This window comes from Lonchura striata, chromosome Z (genome assembly GCF_046129695.1).
Source record: "Lonchura striata isolate bLonStr1 chromosome Z, bLonStr1.mat, whole genome shotgun sequence".
Lineage (NCBI taxonomy): Eukaryota > Metazoa > Chordata > Aves > Passeriformes > Estrildidae > Lonchura > Lonchura striata.
Window position 1 is genome coordinate 53,082,875 of NC_134642.1, and position 21,574 is coordinate 53,104,448.

At 37.8% G+C, this 21,574-nt stretch overlaps 2 protein-coding genes across 4 annotated transcripts in view; one reads left to right on the top strand and one right to left on the bottom strand.

Moving 5' to 3' along the window:
• CHD1 (chromodomain helicase DNA binding protein 1) overlaps positions 1-4,786 on the top strand; it is a 54,937-nt gene extending 50,151 nt beyond the window's left edge. For all 3 annotated transcript variants that reach the window (XM_021546224.2, XM_021546226.3, XM_077790208.1), the window contains 4 exons: positions 1,309-1,405; positions 1,620-1,677; positions 2,626-2,833; positions 3,028-4,786. In XM_021546224.2, the coding sequence (XP_021401899.2) occupies positions 1,309-1,405; positions 1,620-1,677; positions 2,626-2,833; positions 3,028-3,391 (727 nt within the window). In that variant the 3' untranslated portion in view covers positions 3,392-4,786. The remainder of the gene's footprint in view (positions 1-1,308; positions 1,406-1,619; positions 1,678-2,625; positions 2,834-3,027) is intronic.
• A 6,596-nt stretch (positions 4,787-11,382) lies between these two features.
• Positions 11,383-20,004, bottom strand: RGMB (repulsive guidance molecule BMP co-receptor b). The gene is made up of 3 exons (XM_021546227.2): positions 19,667-20,004; positions 16,818-17,329; positions 11,383-12,373 (listed from the first exon to the last, which is right to left on the bottom strand). Exons 1-3 carry the CDS (start codon positions 19,899-19,901, stop codon positions 11,711-11,713), a joined length of 1,410 nt encoding a protein of 469 aa, XP_021401902.1. The 5' UTR covers positions 19,902-20,004; the 3' UTR covers positions 11,383-11,710.
• Positions 20,005-21,574: the final 1,570 nt, after the last annotated feature.

The window sequence follows — 21,574 nt, forward strand, 5'->3', positions numbered from 1 at the left end:
GACTTGTCACTGTCACTGTGTTTAGTCAAAACCATTCTTACCTTTAAAGATCTGTTTTTTCAACTTCAGGTCATTTTTGGTTTTTAATAATTTGTGTTGAAAATATGCAGTTCTAAAATTGTGTTGAATATATGAGTCTAAGTTGTAGAATTCTTTCTTTTTTTAAAATGTACTCTAAAATGAAATTACTTATTATGTATTAACTACTAGTTGATAACAAGTATTTATCATAATGTACTCAGATGCACTTCAGAACTGAGGGAAGAGTTTGCATCTATATCAGGTGACAGTATAAAAAGAACTAAGAAAAAAAGATTGGTCTTGTAGTTCATTGATAAGTTCTTAATGCAATTTGACTTACGTTTGTTGGAATCTTCAGTTTATGCTTGAAAATACATCCTGTGATTATATATATCAAATTCTTAAGTATTGCATTTTCTTGAAGAATTCTGTTAGTGTAATATGCTTCTGCTGATTTTACTTCCTTTACTTGAAAATAGTAAGGTGATCTGAGATACCAAAACAAGACCCATGTCTTCGGTTTTGGAAAATTATTTATTATTTTAAGCTGAAACTTCTCATAGAGTTGTTACTCATAATAATGCTATGATACTATGTGTAGATAGAATACTTATTTCAGGTATATTTGGTAAGAAGTAGTATAGTTTATATAAAGTCAGAATGGTCTCATCAAACATACCCTTGACTGGTTGCCTACTTAGGCAAGCTTCTGGACAGGAATTATCATATTTAATAATCACAGTGAAGGAGCATACTGTTGCTTTGTGAACCTCCACACTTCAAATATTTTTGAACACTGTTATTCTGTAGACTTTTCTAAGCATTCCACCTGCAAATTTTACTAAAAAAATCAGTATCTGTTAAAAAAACTTTACCGGTCATCATAGAAGAAAAGGCTAGGTATTTAAATTTTTCTTTTTTACAGACTGCTAAATACTCAGAATTCAAACAGATTTTCAGAATATATATATATAAATTCATAGCTATGTTTTTAATAAGCATTTCATAAAAATGTAACAATTCTAATTAGTACTACTGTCTATGCACTTCACACTCTCAAGTACTTAAAATAAATATTAAAAAGTGAAAAATGGTTAAAGGAATCAGTTTTTCAAATATTTTATTTACAACACCTCTTGTGCAATTTGGCAATACTGTGTGGATTATATAGAATTTCAGGTTTACTGAAGTGGTATTCAAATAATTTCAAGTCAAATCCATGTTCTGCTACATAATAGAGAGAAAAGAAATTTAAAGAGTTACAACTTCTCTTTTCTTCTTCCTCAGAAATTTGTGGATTTTTGTCTCTAAGTTTACAGAATTTGATGCCAGAAAGCTGCACAAACTGTATAAACATGCAATCAAAAAACGTCAAGAGTCTCAGGTAATATTTTCACATCCTTTTGAAATACCCAAATATATATTTTAGTTATTATAACTTTTGTTAGAGGATTATAAAGAACATGGTAATAGACTTCAAGTTAGTATTTGTATTTGCAGTATAGTAGTCTCTTTTGATAGAGTATTTTTCTAATGTATTCAAATAAACTTTGGGTTTTACCAATAATTATATTTACCAATGTATTTGCCTCTTTTAGCAACACAATGATCAGAATATTAGCAGTCATGTGAATACACATGTAATTAGAAATCCAGGTAAGAAACTTTTAATTATATTCTTGTATTAAATACCTTAAGTATTCATGTTTATTTAATTTCCCGTGTCTTCTGGGTCTGTTTTCCACATACAGAAATGTGTTAAGGTCTATAATGATAGAATAATTCAAAAAGCTTCACTCATTTGCTGATGAAATCCAACAGAGTGCAGAGTGAAATTGGTACTTACCAGGTTAATTAAGCATCCTTTAAAAAAACCCCAATTTTTATGTTAAATTTAAGAGAGGGCAAGAGGTCTACTTAAAACCTGTAAACTCGGAAATTCTGAGACTGTTTGTAGCTGTTGCAGTATCACTATAATGAAAGAAAGCAGTTTATTAGTCAGTCACAGTCTGATAGGGGCTCACAGTCATTAGTTACCAGGGCTGTCTTTTATTCTTGTGAATAACACTGATTTTTTCCCCACATGATCTCACACCTGCTTTTATGAATATAGTGCTTTATTTAATCTTGTGTTACTGAACTTCCAAGTATATTGTCATGGACTTAAAATCAACAACCATGAATTTTAGGAATACCACTGAAATTCTTTTGCTAACAAGGCGTTTCTTTAAAACTGTTACTTATATTAAGTCTATCTCGTCTTAGAAAGGAAATTGCTGCGATTCTATCCAATATTGCTCTACTTGAAGATACCCTCTACTCACTGCCCATTTGGACAGTCAGATTCATAGACTGAATAGAGAGGTTTAGAAGTTCAGTTTCCAAGTCCTATGCACCTGCATTCTAGCTTGCTTTCCACTTAAATCTGAGATTTTCTTCTGTTCACTGGCATTAATGCATTTGATTTTCCACTATTTAGATCTTGTTTCTTTTAAATGGTATCTATTTCATACTGGTTTACCGCTGACAGGTAGAAATGCTGTTTGAATTAGGTGAAGTAAAAATGTTACGATACTTCCTTTTAACCTGTGCTTTATTAAACAGATGTGGAAAGACTGAAGGAGAATACAAACCATGATGACAGTAGCAGGGACAGCTATTCCTCTGATAGACATCTGTCACAATACCATGATCATCATAAGGACAGACATCAGGGAGACGCTTACAAGAAAAATGACTCTAGGAAAAGGCCCTATTCAGCCTTCAGCAATGGAAAAGATCACAGAGACTGGGATCATTACAAACAAGACAGGTGAGTTTCTTCTGCAATTTTGAAATTTGGTCAGAGTTCCCTTTGTGTTTTTGTAGTTATGCTTGTACCAATCTTTTCTGAGTAACACAAAATTGCAACAATGATCTTTCTCTAATGCTTTTCTGTCAGTTTTACATAATTGTAGCTTTTGCTGTTACCAGTAACTCTAATACAATTAAGTTATTATTTTTTAGATACTACAGTGATAGTAAACATAGGAAGTTAGATGACTACAGGAACAGAGACCACAGGTCAAGCCTGGAAGGGAGTCTAAAAGACAGCCGTGTTCATTTGGATCACCGTTCCCATTCAGACCACAGGATACATTCAGATCACCGTTCCTCTTCCGAGTACAGCCATCATAAATCTCCCAGAGATTACAGGTACCACTCAGACTGGCAAATGGACCACAGAGCTTCAGGTAGTGGTCCAAGGTCACCACTAGATCAGAGGTCTCCTTATGGTTCAAGATCTCCCCTAGGTCACAGATCTCCATTTGAACATTCATCAGATCACAAAAGTACACCTGAACATACATGGAGTAGCCGGAAAACATAACAAAAACTGATATTTCTGGACTTTCTTTTAGCCATATACAGTAAATTAACACAATAATTGCCTTACATGACTTGAAAGATACAGAAGGGATATTCTATCAGTAGCAGTATTGTTACGTCTTTCCAGGATGCAAGGTCTATTATCCCAACAGAAGAAAAATATTTTTGTATTTAAAGTTTATGCTGCACTGTGCTGCAAATGCTGTGGCACTTTTTTTTAAGAAATGGAAGATGTTTACTTTTACAGGGACCTCAACACTGCCCATTTCAGACTGGATCTTAGTATAACACTCTTCGTGTCAAAGTGGTTTGAGGCTGATAATGTTTTAAGTTATGTTTGTAAATGAACTTTTAAACACTGACCTGTGCTCATATTTCAGGAGGGAATGGGGAGAATATTTGTTTTTCTTAGTAAAGAACTCTCAAGGACTTTGTTCACTTTCCAAAGCTACTTGTTTACATTGTACACTGCGACCACTTTGCCGCTTTGCATCACAAGCTTGAATATTTAAATTCTCTACCTATAACTGTAAAATAGCCAGGATTTCTCCTGTTTGTGATCAGTTACAATGCCTTTTTACAAAACAAACAACAAGAAGAAAGAAACCACACCACAGAAAAAAAAAAAAGAAGGAAAGGAAAAAAAAAAAGAAAAGCAAAACACAAACAAATGGCTGTAAATTGTTGTAAATTTATTAAATGACCTTTCTCCCCCTTCAGGCTTTTTTTGACTGTTCCTTTCCCCACCAACTCAGGACTTCTTGTCACAGTTATGAAACTCAGTGTATGTACATGTTTCAATAAAAGAATTTGATGGAGTCACTGTTCAGAATGTAAAAATGGGGAAAGGCAACTTTAGTGCATTTAGTGCTCTCTTTTTTGATACTTTAGATATATGTTTTGGTTTGTGATTTTGTGGAGTTTTTTGGGGGTTTTTTGTTTTTGTTTTTTTGTTGTTGGGTTGGTGGGGTTCATGGGGTTTTTTGTTTGTTTGTTTTGGCAGGGTTTTTTTGTTATTTGGGGTTTTCTGTTGGGTTTTTTTGTGTTGTTTTTTGGGTTTTTTTTTTTTTTTCTGTATTAAGCTGTTAGTGTTGTGATTGTTTGTAATGAAATGGTAAGAAATATCTAGCTAAACAGTGCTCTGGAAAGCTTTCCCGGTGCATTGGTTTTAAAGGAGGTTTGTCAAATACCTGAACAGTTCAGTATCGAAATCAATCAAAATTAATTGTAAATCATATATTCCCTCTTCAACATGGGCAATAATGTCAAATGTGCTATGCAGGTAGTTAATATTTTAGAAGATTTGAATTATTACTTTATTGACAGAATTGTTACAATGCACACTGATTGTACATAGATAACTTCTATCTGACAAATTAAATTTAAACTAAAAGGACGTGTGGGTCTTGTAGTTTTCTGCTGTGTTTTTCTATACTGTGTTACTTTTCCCAAGGTTTACCATAAAAACATTAAAAGTACTGAATTTTAATCCTGGTGATAAATAGAGACTGTACCTAGACTAGCATCAGGTGGCAGGAGCTGCATCTGCTGCTGCAGTTTTTCTCTGCTCCTGCAATATGGAATATTTTTTCCAATTAAGCAGGTTTATGTGGAAGCATTTCCATATAGAACCACAATCTGACCACAGAATATGTCTAAGGATCTTACTATAGGCACAGTTGCTGCACATTAAATAGTTGCTGCTCTTTTAGTGTAGGCTGGGACTTGGTTAATTTCTTAGCTGCTTAATTTCTTAACTTTTCATCTTGACAGGAGCTGAGGTGTTGGAGTGGTTCTGGTTTCAAGCTTGACTGTTGAATAGTGTTTAGGCAGCAGAGTCTGATAAGATTGTTTATGCACATTCCACTTCCAAGGGTGGAAACGTAGAAGTCTGAGCATTTCCAGCCACAGACATAATTCTTCCAGGTTGGGAAGCACACAGTTGCATCCTAGAGCATAGACAGGACATTCCCACAGAGCCTGGTTCTCCCATCAGTGTGGATATGATATATTTTCACCAAAGGTCCCTCAGGTCTCTGAAATACTTGATGACTTTGATGTCAATCTTTGGGAATTAGTCTCCTTATGCTTTGTAACTATAACTTTTGCTCAGTCATATTTACAAATACACAGATCACATTTGCAATAGTTTAATTTTTTCCCCTCTGGCTTCCATTATGTTGTAAGTATTTGAAGTTTGATGATGGAAATTGTCTTTATTGCTGGTAATGCCTGTTACGCTGTATCTTAGTTTTCAATCCCATATTCTCTGCAAATGACCCATTTATCATTCAGTCTAAATGTAGGTTTGATCCTTCTTTTGCTTACTTTTACTGAAAAGTCTTCAAGGAGTGTGTCCAGTTCTGAAGCATCCATCAGATACTAAAGTTGCCTGTTTGTCAAAGATTTTGGGAAGTAATAATTCTGAGGCCTGCAAGAGAAGTCCTCATGTGGCTATTGATAAAGGCTTAGGCATTTCATCTACCATGCATGGAAGTCTTAGAAGTCTTAGTCTACCACTCCTAGTACCACCCAAACAGAGTAGGGTGGTTAAGTATGAAAAAGCAGTTTAAAAACCGTACTACTGCCCTTAAAGTTTTAGGGACAGAGAAATGCATATTCTGGTTGCTGTTAGTTGTCAAGGGTGATGATGTGATCATAATTTACCTTATCACAGTTGCTCTATGTTTTCCCCCATTCAGATCCTCTACACATATGTTGTGGTGTCAGAGCAGCATTCAGACAATTGCTAGTTTGAGAGTTTTTCATCACAATCAACAAGACTTGCAAAAGTGCATTAGGGCACCACTCACTGAAGGATTTGCACTCCTTTCATAGGAGTGTCATGTTAACACTGTGGTGTTGACACGACACTCCTATGAAAGGAGTGCGCCCTGACCTCCCTTTGAGACACTGCTCCTAGGACAGGTATCTTTGATGCCCTTTTGAAGCTTGATTGGCTTGTTTTGTCCCTGTGTGATAGTTTGTCATACACAGACATATCTTATCCATTTCATAGCCGTAATTGTGTAGCTGGAGAGCTCCACTTATAATACAAAATCCCAGGAAAGTACCCTGGTATCCAAGCAGTTCAAAGGAGTTGTTTCCATCTCCAATGTTAGGCCTAGTGTTGTGTTCAGTACAATAGCTCTTTTTGGTAAGAAATTACCTCACCATTACTTAGGAATTACACAGAAATCAATTTAGACAATTTCTTGTTTCTATTAGAGAGTAGTAAAGAATGTTAAAATAGTAATGCCTGGTATGAGATAGCCATTTGTACCAAACAAGGTTTGTTTTACTGAACTCTGTTGGGACAGGTGTGTGCTGGCACTTTAGTCTTCATTCTTCCAACAAACTAGAGTGGCTGCACCTGACATTTTCAGAAGTTTTGTTCTTAAAATTTTATGCTGAATCTTTTATTTGTGAAAACAGTCCAGAAGCAGTAGCTAAGGAATACATAGATGTGTGGGATGCTGATACGAGCAGAATGAAGAGAAAGTTCATGGAATTTGTTGTTTGCTTCTTAAGCTTTTTCCCTCTCTGTTCCATTTACCTACTTAAGATATAAGTGGAGAACACCTGAGTAATGGTAAGTACCTTCTGGTCCACCTATCCTTAAACTTCCATGGTGTATTTGGATATGGCCAACACAAAACCAATCATTATAGCATGCATTTTCCAGGCCCATAGCCCTATCCATTTATTGGTAATTATTTTATTCTTTTTATTTTTAAAGTTTTTAACAAGTGAAAAATTTGGCATAAAAGATGAAATTTAGTGATTGTTAATTTGCATAAAGATGTAAGAATTGCTGTTGTCCTGATTAAAAAAACCAAACTATTTCTGAACCTTGCATAGCAAAATAATTATGATTTTTAAATTATTTGTAGCATCTTCATAAACCTATTCAAAAACTACTCTTAAGATTGAGGCATTACCACAGCTGATCCCATGTTTGCACTAACAAAAAGAAGGGCTTTGCTGGAAGGCTGACAGTCTCTGCATGCCTGTGAGGGAGTCAGGTAAGTGTACATTTCTTGTATGCCAGATAGACGACTGTAAAGGAAATGGTGTTCCAGGGTGCTGCGAGTCCTCTTATGCCTGCTATGCAAACTTGAAGTGTCCAAACCCAGCCTGGTACTGAGTGAACCTATTTTTATACCCCAAATTTCCATCCCACAACTTCACTGTCAGTGTTTCTTGAAAACTTTGGAAATCACTGCTGCAACACTTCTGAGATGTTTTGACAAATAGAATTTAGATCTATATTGAGTTCAAGCACTAAGGCTGAAGCCTGAATAACACACTTGAACATTACATATTATTTATTTGATACAGGTTTTTCATCAGGCAAGTCTGTCTTTCAAAATAAGCACACAAATTATGGCTGAAAAATTATGTGACACTGATCACATGAGAAAACAATCAGAGAGCTTTTATTACTGCAGTACTCTTAGACCTCCACTGTGTTTTATTTGCAACAGAGCTAGTTATTTATTGCAGTAATTGAAGTATTTGGAAAGTAATCTCACGCATCACTTAAAATTAGCTACTGGATTTGGGTTTCCCTATTTCTAGCATTGATAAGTTGCTACCTGTATTGTATAGACTGTGAATAATGCTTATTTTATTATTGCCTTTTTGCAAATATTAAATTGAATACTATGTATTCTGTTATATTGATTAGAAGTGCTGTATTAACATTTTAATAGTATGGTAAATGTAATTTTGTAGTTACAATAGAGCTTTTGTAGTTAAAATAGAAACTCTGTATGTGGGAAGAAAGGAATGAGGAACTTAAGACCTCTGGACCTAAGTCTGGATAAAGCTATCCTCCTGTAATACCACAAAATTACGTTATTCAGTAATAGCTCCCAGCTATTACTCAAAAGATGTGAAAGACCAAGGCAGAAGAGGAATTTCAACTTGCCTCTCCCAAACTCCAGCAAGAATGCTCATCACCACTATAAACAACTCCACCATCACCTGTCAAACATGAGTGAGCAAATGAAACCTGCCCAAAAGGTCCTGCAAGTAAACCAGGCAGATGACCAACATGTGACTCTGGTTGGGGTGCAGGTGCAACTCTCAAGACTGCTTTCATTTTCTCTGCTCAGCTGCAAAATACAGGTTTTTTTTAAGGGGGCTCACTGGACTAAGAAAAGAATTTGAGATCCCAGGGAAACATCTGGGTTTAAGTTGAAAAGACTTTACTGTGTGTTTCAGTTTTGGATTTAGATACTTCACAAACTAACTAGACATACAAACCTTCTGTAGATCCAGCCCTCAGCACATGCTAAATCAATGACGGGTACATATTTTGTGTAAATAAATATTCTTCTATTGTTACAGTGTAGACAGAAGTGGATATTAAGTTTTAAAATAATTGTAAAATAATATAATAATGTAATTGTAAAATAAATGTAAAATAATTCCTATAAATAAGGTATTGGCACACCCCATATGACATACTTTTTTTTATATCTAGTTAATGTGTTCTTATATATACCCCTCCACAAAGACTGTAATCAATCTTACTCTTCACAGTTAATTTAGTAATAGCAGCTTTTAATGTCAACAAAGTTCAGTTACAAACATAGAATTCTGAATCAGATCAGATGCAATTGTTGTACATCAGCATCACAAATTCACCTGCATGTTTGTATTTGATCTGTAGCAATGTTGCTCTTCATAATAGGGTAATTAATGAGAACTATAAAATCTAATGGACAACACTGATCCCCACAATCCCTGTTTGCTTTGAATATAGTTGAAGAGAAGTAGCAGCACAATACAGAGAATGCTTACCTTGTAAAAAACACAGAATACTGCTAAAAAAGGGGATTGTTACTAAGTTCTGTTTGGATACTGTATAGATAGCAGTCTTCAATAGCTGTAACAGGGAAAGATGCAAAAGAATTTTATCAGTCAAGATATACATAAGCATTAAATAACCAAAGCATGAAAATTTCAGTGTAAAAGACCATAGCTATATTTACATGAAGAAAATGAATGCAAGATTTTAAACTGTGCTGTGTGTCACTGAAAGCCATGATGCTCCTAGTTTTTTTTTCAAAACATGTCAACTAACGAAACTCTCATTAGGCAGTACAAAGCCTTTAAAGTGTATATAAGTAAACAGACACTGGCACAGCCTCAAAAGTCATAAAACAAATGCATGGTAGTCATAATGCTAAAGTAGGAGAATGTAAATAATTGGTAATCTATTTTCTGGCAGTATAGCAGTAATCTGAAAGGAAATGCAACACTGAAGATCTGCAACTTGACCATAAGAACAAAAGGCTGTACTCTTCAGTTGTGTTCCACTTAACAGATGCTCTATGCGCATTTTTCTTCCAGATAGGTTTTCCAGGAAGAAAAAAAGAATTTTTGGTTTGACAGGCAATTGAGACTCCTAATTCTAATACACTTGTTTAAGAGCCTTCTGTATACACAAAATAAAGGATTAGGATCTGCTAATCCTTCAAGATGCTTACTAAGGAAGTTGTCAGACTCCACAACTACAGAGAACTATCATCACCAGTTGTTAGACGCTCTGTTAGAATATGGTTAAGAGTGTTCTAGAAGATACTTAAAAAACCCTTTTGAGTAAGCCACTGATATCCAACAGTAGCTTGAGACACAGGCCAGCAAACAGATTGCATCGGTAATGGCTGACTGCCTGTTGCATTAAAATACTGATCATCACATTACACAGCCTTCTACAGAGCTTGTGGTGTTAAGACATTCCCCTGTGAGTATGACATCTGCCTTCTGTGTACAGTAAACATATACATATTTAAAGCTCCTTTTGCCTTCTACAGCAATTTCCACAATTCATTTCTCTGATAAGATTATTTCTCACATACTTCAAATTCCAGCTGTAATACAAGCTTAGTGAAGCAACAGTTCACAACATTCACAGCTGTGATTAGGTTTATTAGGTGTGTATTTCTTCGTATATATCTGACATAACTTCTTTTAAGTTTTGGCACTTTCAATGTACCTTCACACTGATTAGCCTTGCAGCTGAAATACTCCATATCTATTTAGCAGATCATCTTGTTACACTAAGTTCTGTAATCTTGTGGACTTTTCTGTATCATTTATTCTAATTTCCTCACCTATTCTTTAAAGAAAATAATTTTATGTTCCAGGGTTCTTCTAGTCTGAAAGTTCTCCAATCACTTGAAAAGAGGATTTTTAAAATGCTTTCAGGAGGGATGCAACAGTAACACAGATCCCTGTGTTAAAATTCTTGTATCTCTGCGAACATTACAAAGTGCAAGTCGGATCCTGAGGAAATGGTTCTTCATCTTAGTTTCCTCATCTCTTTCAATAAACTCATCTCTTTCAATACACTGGCCTGGTTTGAAGCTGCTGATAATGAATTTACACATCTTACATAGCAGAGGGAAACAAGCATCTGCAAGAATTATAACAACTGTATTCAGCACATAGCTATCCAATATCCTATCCATCCTATTTGGCTAGGAGACAAACTGAGAATTTATTTATAGATTACCTGTCCAGTATGTGGTCTGTATCTCCAATTTCTGTGCACCCCACTAGGGATCACTTATATCACTTTACTGACATTCCTCAGCGGGGAGGAGGGGGAGGGGGTAAAACTATTCTTCTACTATAATAATTTAAAATATTACACACTGCACAGCCACTCTTTTATACACACACAAATACTTACTGGTATACTGATGAACCAGACCTACAACATTTTGCAAAGACTGATACATTGTGGGTTTCCAAGCATGAAAAAAATACACATCCGTAGCCTTCTATAACACAGACAACTGGAGGGCCTGTGGAGGGGGAGAAAAAAAAAAAAAAAAAAAAAAAAAAGGTGTTCCCTCTAAGTTTAAGCTCTCGCCACAGAACAACTTCAAAATATACATGTTTGGCATTAACTAAAGGTCTCTTGAGAAAACCCACAAGTTAATTCAGTTTAAAAAAATGAGTTAAATGAAGTACTTAGAGAAGAAAGAGTACTGAGTATTTAATGTGTAACACATAGTTACTCTGATACACACATATATTTAATGTGTAAAAAATAAAGTGCTTTTTATCAGGTCTCAATGCAGGAACACTAAAACTTTTCAACAACTGTAAAACAAATAGATGCATAGAATACTGAATCAAACATACATGAAAACAGTTAACATCCTCTCTGACTGGTGCCCCAAGACAAAACATCCCTTCATATACACGGTATATACATATATATTCCTCTTTACTCAATATATTATGACAATATATATTTCAAATTTTTTTGTTAGAGTTTAAAAAAAAATTCTTACAATTATGCAACAACGATCAAGCATAGAAGTCCAATACTGACAAAGAATTTGCTATCCCTGCCCACACCATCATTTCCACTTCTGGGAAAGATATGCCAGTGCTCTTTCCTGGGGTGCAGTGCCTCCACATCCTGCAAGGCACTGTGAGCAGCAGCTGTGAAGCTGACATCGCCAGTGGTAAGTAGATCAAATACACATGAGTAAAAATAGATGTCCTTCACAAGCATCTTTTCATGGCATTTGGTGGTGGCTGTTTCTAGTGTGTACCCTGAGCGGGCATGAGACACAGCACCCCAAGAAAGAAGCTTTCCTATCACAGGCAATGGCAAGTGGTCACTCTGATCAATACGTTCGCTGGAAGGGCAGCCGTTCACACAGAGCTGTAGATCCTGGCTTTCCTCATAGGCCATCACGAGCTCCTGCGGCATGCGAATGGCCAGGGTCAGGTAGTGCCCAAGCTGGCGGATATACACTGTGGTCCCAATGTACCTTGCATGCATCTCAATATATTTGCCACCAACTTTCTCCACAATGTGCAAGTTCCTGGTGTGCTCATCTCCTCCACTTGTTGTACCATCAACAAAAGCTGCAGGCAAGTCATCAGTCATTGCTTGATATACTTTCTGATCTGTGCAGTCTTGGTATGATTTGAAGATAATAGTTACCTGTGGGGGAGGGAAAAAAGATAAGTAAAGTTAGTGGAAAGAAATCATTGTCTCAATTCCTTTTCCATTTTGTACCTGATATGTCTGGAACTGCCCACTACCTTAAAACCTGACAGTTGTCTGTAACTCATGCCTAAGGAAAACAGCCTGTACACATGCTTAAAGCAGCCTTTTATCACATGGCAAATGTTAAATTTGTTTTTTTTTTTTTTTTTGGTCTGGAAGCAAGACTATTAGCATGTAGCAACAGCCTTGAGGTCAGAAAAGGAAAACACTTTATATTTAATTAAGCATAAAAACTACCTCCTGCCTCACAGTTTCTTAACGCTTTGGAATGCCTCCTGCAATGGCGGAGAAGTGTAAGGACCAAGTAATTCCCACAATGCTGGCAACTATGGCAAAACCAGAATGGGACCATGCAAAATCAGGGAAAGGTATAATCAGAACCAAGAAGAACAACTAGTCAAATAACAGCTTAGAGATCCTGGATACATTAATCCTAGGAATTGGGAGATTTGACACTTTGAATCCACTGTGCTACAGAGAAAATGCAGAACTGAAAGATACCCAAAGATGTGCCTCTGAAGAGTGAGTGACTTTCAACATCAAAATCATTAGCATAAGGCAATTAATTATTTTTTTAAAGATAAGAACTAGCCTTTTAATCCTTTCTACTTATTGGAGTAGGTCACAACAGAAGAAAAAGCAGGTCCTCCTTAAGTATCCTTGAGGTCCTCCTCAAGTCTTACTTGAAGGGAATAACTAAGCTATATGGCAGATGAAATGTGGAGTGTCTAGCAGCTTTCCTAAAGCAAAAATTAGAATGAGAAATCACATCTAAGTATTACAAACAGATGTGCTACTTCCTGTAGAGAAAGAATGACTAGAAGGGAATAACTTACTGAAAAGGTAAAAGACATTTTGCACCAAGAATAAATATTTTAATAATTATTTTCATCATTAACTGATTAATCAAATTAGTTACAGTCTACAATTTAGGAATTCTGCTATGAGACTCACTCAAAAACTTCAAAACATATCAGAAGGGATTTTTAAACTAAGGTTAAACTTAAAATCTGTTCCACAGCAACCTCACATTTTAGTTTCAGTTAACCAATGGACTTCTGCATAACTTTTATTTCTGCCTCTCTCATTTAAAGTAAGACCAACACACTTCTGCACAACTTTTATTTCTGCTTCTCTCCTTTCAAGTAAGAGCAAGAGATTAGATCAATAACCATTTACAAACAATTTTAATAAAACCTCTGGCCTCATTAGTCTCACCTCTCTATACAATTTTTATAAGACACAAGTCTTCCCACCTCTCTCCTCCCATTGCAACAATTTCTTCTTTGGAGTACACACACATATCTTAAAAAATATTACATTAATTTTCAGTAATTGGCTCATCCCAGGTGGTGGATGTTTTGTCAGTGTTTGTCTCACAACACAGACACTACTTACTATTTTGACTTCATATGTTCTCACTAGTGCTGATGGGATTTTTCCAATGTTTTTTCCTTGCATTAACCAGTTATACAGCATGAGATGTATCAGCTATATACCTTAAGACCATCTTAGTCAAGTAATTTAGTAAAGTGATGTCTGTGAATGACAGCTGAGCAGGAATGCTTATGCCCAAAATCCACAAAACACACAAGTGCCTCTTTTGCTGTAAAGATGACCTCACAGTTTTGCTCTTAGTAAAGTACACTCAGCAACCTACAGAACAGAAATTCGAGGTCTCTCAAATGATTAGTATTTCTGCATATAATCCAGGCCATAATACAGTAAAAAGCCTTTTATTTTGTGTAACACAGTTTGAATGAAACAGACTTCTATCTCAGCCTGCTCAGACAAAGAGGCATTGCTATTTTCTTGAGCACACTTGCATTGTTCTGTGAAGAATAATTTACACACCTACAGAAGTAAAACTCTAAGTTTCCTTAGCACTTGAACAAGACTGGAGCCAAAAAGAAGTCTCATTGTTTTAATGAGACACTGAACTACCTGCTTCATAAAATATTTAAGCAAGACACCTGGCAAAATTGATCAGGAAGCAGCTACCAAATTGCTCTCTCCAGAACTCCCTCATTTACTAGAATGAAATGCACACAATTTCAGAACACAGAGAAAGAACAAGAAGCCTTCACACTAATTTAAGATTAACAATAACAATGGATGCTGTAGACATGTAGAAAGCTGAAATTAGATTTTAGAGAGCTTTATTAGATGAATAAAGGCCTCCATGTATGTTGCAAGGACACTTTAAAGAGAGAATCAACAGAGACATTAAGATTTTCCAAGGACATACTTGTATTTAAACACTGCAGCTCAATACACTGATTTTGAATATTCTGTTGTCTGTTGGGCAACATCCACCTAAACCATAGGCCAGATCAGTAAAACCAGAGTGCTGCATGGGCTTTGTCTTATCATACACTCCTATCTCAGTATCATGCCCTGGTACTGACAGATACTTCAGAACCTACTGCAAATGGAGATGAAGCAAAATGTCATTGTAGAGCTTTCTCTCTTTAAATTCTCAAGGTATCAGAGAGCATTAAAAAGTGAAAATGGTTATTTCTAACAAATGTTTATGTACCTATGGTACTTTTCACACTCTGGGTCCCAAGAACACCTTCACACAGCTGCTTATGCAGTACTGTTTACAGACTAGTGATTAGCTGCCCTTTCTAAAGTTAGGATGGAAAAATCCGAATGCCAAAATCTTCACATAAAGAAAGATCTTTGAAATTATCAGTGTATCAGCCTTGTTCTTTGGGTACAGAGCTCTTCTGCAGTGAGGCTTGCTGAAACACAAAAATAAAGGTTTCCAGAGGCTTATCTAAGGATACAATAAACAAATCAGCTATAGTAAGATTACTAAACCAAAGAAATTTACACATTTAATTTTGAACTTCATCCTCCCACTCCTACTGATGCCAGTACTGATGAGTACACTGACCACAAAGCTTTCTTAAATTCCACTGCACATATAAAACCTTTCAAAGATGATGTTACTGAGCTGTAAAACTACCATTTCTAGAGAAGGCCCTAATGTATTTGTAGAAAGTTTAAGGCTTGTGTGCCTTAAACAAAAGCAACACTTTCAACTGTTGAGTTCTTGTACTTATCTTCTTGTGGGAATCAGACACAGAAGGGTTTGATCTACAGCCTTAGAAAAAGCTTAGATTCATGTAAAAATACAAAACACAGATACTAAGCAGAAAAATTATAAATTTTTATTTCTATAGTTGTAGGTGAGAATATGCCTTAAGTAAATGAGAAACTATACTGGTAAGCTGCTCAAGTGTTTATAATGTAGGGGTGTAGTTGTATGGAATCAGCTAAGAGTTCAGAGTTATAACAGATGCATATGTATGTCTGTGAGTTAGAAGCCCATTGGATAAAAATAGCCACAGTGCAGTAGAAGTAAGTAAAGGTGATAGGTTAGAAAAGTAAAATAAATCCTGTGGCAACTGTCTGTTGGTTTTGAAAGTTATATATTGCCTTGTAACAAAAAAACTTGTGACTGCTTAGTAAATGTCTTGAAGCTGTGTACATACAGCCTGATGTAGCTTGACAATCCAAGAGCTACACTAACACTATTTTTAAAAAAGCCCTTTCACTCCAAAAGAGATATGTGACAATATCAGCTTCAAATCCAGTAATTGATGGACTCACTTGCTACCTGCATCCAGCAGGAAGAGACACAGACTTTTCTTAAGTTAAAGAAATGGCATCAGTTATTAAATACTAGTGGATGTATTCCTACTCTAGACTCCTCAAAATATCTGAGAGGATTGCAATCTTAAGTCTCCCCTGTCTCAACAAGGGTTTAATATCCGTGGCATAATTTTAAGGCCACTGTTTGTTTAGTACAGCTCAGGTACTAAAGTCCTTGTCACAAGCATTCAGCTTGCTACCTTCTCTCAGTTCTCTGCAGTTTGCCCTCTTGTTTTGGCTCTGAATCATCAGTGTTTTGGTAACCAGTTTTTTGTGCCACTCTCAGTATTATTTGTTTCCTACTGTTATAGCTGTGAAGTTTAGAAAATTAAACTTCATTCATTAAACATACATTCTTTACATCTTTAAATTCTTTTCCAACCCAAAGCATTGTATGATTTTTCAAATTTCTAATTAGTACAGAGGCAGTCACAGATGTACAATAATCAATAACTGTTTTAAAGTGTTACATCAGTATCATTACAGGCTTGTGTGTTGATACGCACAGGTTTTCTTAAACAAGAGAAGAGGGAAGAAAATAACCTGTTTTGTTTGATGCTCATTAACAAAGATGCTAAGAGTTTTATTTTTTTATACTACTGCACAGAAGATTCTCAAGCTAATACACTTTTTCATTGTTAAGGGCTAAATGACTTACTTAACTGTTTGCCTTTCACTTCTTCATGCATGCACAGTACACAAAAATAATCTCTACCTTGTTTGTAGCAGTAGCGCTGGATCCTGGGACCACAGGCACATTGGTCACTTGTACTGATAAGTATTTATTGTCTATAAGGGGCCAAGCACCTTCCACTTTGCATGTCTGGAAGTGATCCTTAAAAGTCCTCAGATGAGGATCCCCAAACAAGCCACAAAACAGGTAAGTAGGAGGAGATGTCTTCTCTCCCCCTTGATGGTCTCTCACTTCTGTGTGGCCACTGTAATTGCAGGGATCATGGGTTATTTCAGAGTTGGTGGAGGATGTGGGTCCATTTTTGGTACAGTTTCTCTGGGTCATGAGATCACCGATCCCAAGCACTGCAGAATGGTAGACTAGGTTTCCACGGCATACTTTGGAATTGCGATAGGTACACACAGAGTATGCTCGCAGGGCCTTGCAGAACTCCAAATCAAAGTCCTCAAGAGCTGAGTTTAGATGTGTAGTAAAGGATACAAAATCAGTGGTGCACTTCTGGATTCCACAAGATGTGTGCAGCTCACAGTCACCTAAGCACGAAACAGACAGCAGAAAGACATAAAGCAAACCTCTTAAGTGGCAATACCCCTTTCCACTCCCACAAGAACCATAAGAAAACAACTTGAAAGAAACTTAAAAGTGTTCACTCATTAGGGAAACATTACATTTTAAAAAAGAAGAGGTTGAAAGATAAAAGCAATGGAGAATATCTCAGAGGCTGATGAGACTCATGATGTCTTAATCCATTACTTCATATTGTCTAGATGAAAATTAAGAGCACTAGGTCCTGTCAAGTACAAGCCACACATTTCTTTCTAGATACCAAGGTCATGGTATTCTGTTTTTAAATTAATAACTTAGTCAATAAGGAAGCCTCCATTTAGTTTTTAAGTGCTTTTTATATAGAATTCTGCCCCTCAGAAGAATGTGGTAAAGACAACAAAGTAATGTTATTTAGACATTGTTTAGATGTTAGACATAAGTCTAAAAATGTTTTGACAAAAACTAGACTGAATAAAGCAGAAGCCAAGTTCTCTTCTAGAAACAAGAGTGGGGGAGAATGAGCAGATAAGCGAACAAGCAGTTTGCTTTATTTCCCTGGCAATGCCATAGCTAGAGCTTCACTGCTTATTTTTTTGAAACTAAAGCATGAAAAAAAACAGTTTTCTGAAGTGCAAGTTTTCAGCTAACGCACCTGTACATTGCAGTAACTGTACCTCAAAGAGCAAAATTCATAAGATGGGGGGAGTAAAACCCTCTCTCCACAAAAGTCTGAAGTGATTATCAGATGTATACAACTGCTACACAGTTGAACTTACATGAGCACACCAGTCACATTTTATCTGATAACCTGATTTCCATTAAAAAAAAACCAGTTAAATCCTTGCAAGCAAACCAAAGTTCTACAGTCTCCTCCACAGCTCTCACAGGTATGATCTGAAATCATTCCAGACTCTCATGGCAGTTAACATCAGCTTTCTAAAGGTAACTTTTACCAAAGAACTTACCAAGAGCAAAAATTAAATGAAAAAAACATACTAAGGACAACAGACCTACACTTTTCCCACAGGTTAAAAGCAGGGGGATCCCAGTCTAGGAGAGCTCACATTTCCTGCCATCCAAAGAGAAAATGGACTTTCATAAAGAACTGGTGCACAACTTCATACAATAGCTGTCCAAGCCTGCAAAACTATCTACTAAAATTCATCTGTAGGAACATTTGTCTGAAATTTCTCACTGTCATAAAGCAGGTTTTGAACGCCACAAAGACCCATGGAAGAGTTAAAAAAAAAAAAGGGAAAACGAAATATATGAGAAACTTCTGAGCTGTCAGAAGTGGAAAATAGGTTGAATAACAAATGAATAATTCATTTCTAAATAGCTGCTTTCTTCAATGCACCCAGTGATGGGAGGATATCAGCAATTTCTTTGCCTGCCCCTTAGCTCACCTTCCTGAGTCAGTATTCACATGACTTACTCCGAATATCCAAACTATGAATTTACAAGGGTAATATGTTTTGCCAGTGATGCGTAGCTAACACAAATCTGTCAAAATCCCATGACAACATGAAGTAGAATTAGGAACTCTCCACCTACAGCTAAGCATGACCATGCCTTGTGCAGGTAAGCTGAAAATTTCTTTGTGCAAGCCATACATACCTCTGCAGAATACAGAAAAAAAAACCCAAAAACAACAACAATCAATTTCTGTGTTTTCAGATATATAAAAAAGACCCATACCAAGCAAAATGACAGAGGGAATACTGGATTTAGAGCCAGACTTTCAAAGCATCAAAACTTTTGTTTCCGTTCAGTTGTATTTGTAATACTATTTTAATCACAAATAAATCAGGCTAGCTGAGCAAGTCTGTCCAGTCATCAAACAGTTCAATAAATTACAGAATTAGAGAATTTTTAGCGCTGGAAGGGGCCTCTGGGGATCATCTCGTCCAACCCCTCAGCCAAGGCAGGATCACTTAGACCACGTGACAAAGGCACGTGTTCAAGTAGGGCTTGAATGCCTCGAGAGAAGGAAAATCCATGACCTCGCAGGCAGCCCGTTGTAGTGCTCTGCTACCCTTAATGCAAGGAAGTTTTTCCTCATGTTGAGGTGAAGCTTTTTTTGTGTTTCAGTTTATAGCCTCCTTCCTGTCGCTCGGCACCAATGAAGGAATCTGGCACCATCCTCTCAGATGGAGCTATTATAAGCATTAACGAGATTGCCTCTCAGCCTTCTCTCCTCTGGACTACACAGGCCCAGCTCGCGAATCCCGCCTCATGAGAGCCTCTACGGGAAGGAAAAGGACCCGCGTCTGCGCGCGCACACAGCTGCGCACCCGTCCTTCCCAGCCCCACACTCCCGGTACCTGCGCCCAGCAGCAGCAGCCCCAGTGCGGCGAGCAGCCGCCGCAAAGCGGCGAGCGGCGGCTTAGCCCTGGGGGCGGGCGAGTTTACAGCGCTCCCCATGCCCGGCCATGCAGGTTCCCGAGCCGGTGGCAGGACGGTACCACGGCATGAGGCGGCGGCGGCGCGGGCGAGTGGGCGACGTTTTCCACAGTGCTTTCCCATCCGCCTACTACTGCTCCAGCGGTGCGGCCGCATCCACGGCAGCGGGGCGGGACGCGATGCGCACAAAGGAACGGACCCCCGATGGGGCAGCGGCGGCGGCGCCTGCACCGGCGCTGCGACCGGCGCGCCCCCTCCTTCTGCGCCGCCTCTTATTGGTTACCTGAGCTGTCGGTCATGGCTAGCCCAGGCGCCTGACGCCCCTTGCCGGCAACGACCCGCCCGCCGCGGACCCCGCCGCCGCAGCTGCTGCGTCACTAACGGCCGAGCGCCCGCACCACTAGTCGCACCCGTGAGGCGGGAGGGGTATTGCCGGAACAGGGCAGGGAACACCGCCGTGATAAGAAAGGAAATACCCCGGAATAGGGTGGGGAACACCGCTAGGACAGGAGAGGCGGCTCAACCGGGATAGGTTAGGATTACCACCAGGCAAGAAGGGGGCACGGCCGGGGGGGCAGGGACACCTCAGGGATGGGACATGGAAGACCTCCGGTGCAGACAAGGGACGCGGCGTGACAGGGCAAATGGCAACACCGGTGGCCCACCGGCACTGCTGAGAACAGGGCACGGGACATCGGTGGCCCAGAGCAGAAGTTACCAGTGGGACAGTGCAGATGGCAGCGCAGATACAGGGTGGGTTACAGAACACCGAGATGGGGCAGCTCCACTCCTTCCCTGTGGCCATGTGTACTTGTTCCCACAGGTTGGCCCAGGTTCTGACAGCACCTGACTTTACAGAGCAATGGATGTGAGGTCACAGTTATAATCTACCATCAGGATTATGTGTGGGTCCTCTGCTTGTTTTTTCTACCTCTGTCGAGGTTGGGATTGAAGGCACTTGAGATGGTGTTTCATGTTTGGACTCAGGTGTTTATTATTACTTATCAGTGAAACAACCTCACAGCCTGCACAACCTCACAGTTCTGCAGTCTTTCATTAACAAAGCATAAAATGGTTTACTATCTCTTGTTACAAAGTCTTTTAAAACTAAACAATCCAATTAAGAAATGACACCTAGACTATTTTCCCTTTTAACCCAATAACATCCCTCAAAGCCCACAATGCAGACTTTTCTGTCCAATTACAAAACAACACCCAAACCCATGAAGAAGAAGGAAGAAGGCGAAGAAGAGCCTCTCCCCGCTAAAACCCCCGTCTTGCTTCATATTTATTTCTATATTCTAAAACCCCAAGCTCTAAATTTTCCACTGTGATATTACACACTTCTAACCAACTACACACCTGGAATCCCAGTGCTGTTAATCAATTTTGGAAGTCTTCTCCACAACTTCAAGTCAAATGCAGTGCTCTCTTGTGAGTCTGTACCTTTCAGCACAGAAAGTTTAAAATTCTCAGCATCCAGGATTCCAGCAATTATGATTATTCCTAGGATTATTATTAGGATCACTATCACTTCCACAATTATGTTACAATGTGATGTCTGCCCCTGTGGCTTTTGGAAATACACTGCTAGTTGTGAAACATAAATTTTAAGGAATTTAGAGATTTTAGAGGAGCTAAGATTTTAGTTAGAGATAAGCTTTACTAGAGTTAATTAAAATTAATGAGTAGGCTTTGATGAAGTTAAGAGTTAGTAGTTAACTAATAATTGATTGCTTGTCAGCACAATGTTTAGTTAGCTGGGTTTATAATGAAGAATATAAAAACTGGAAATAGCTTTTAGGAACATAAGACAATTGTGGGCCTCC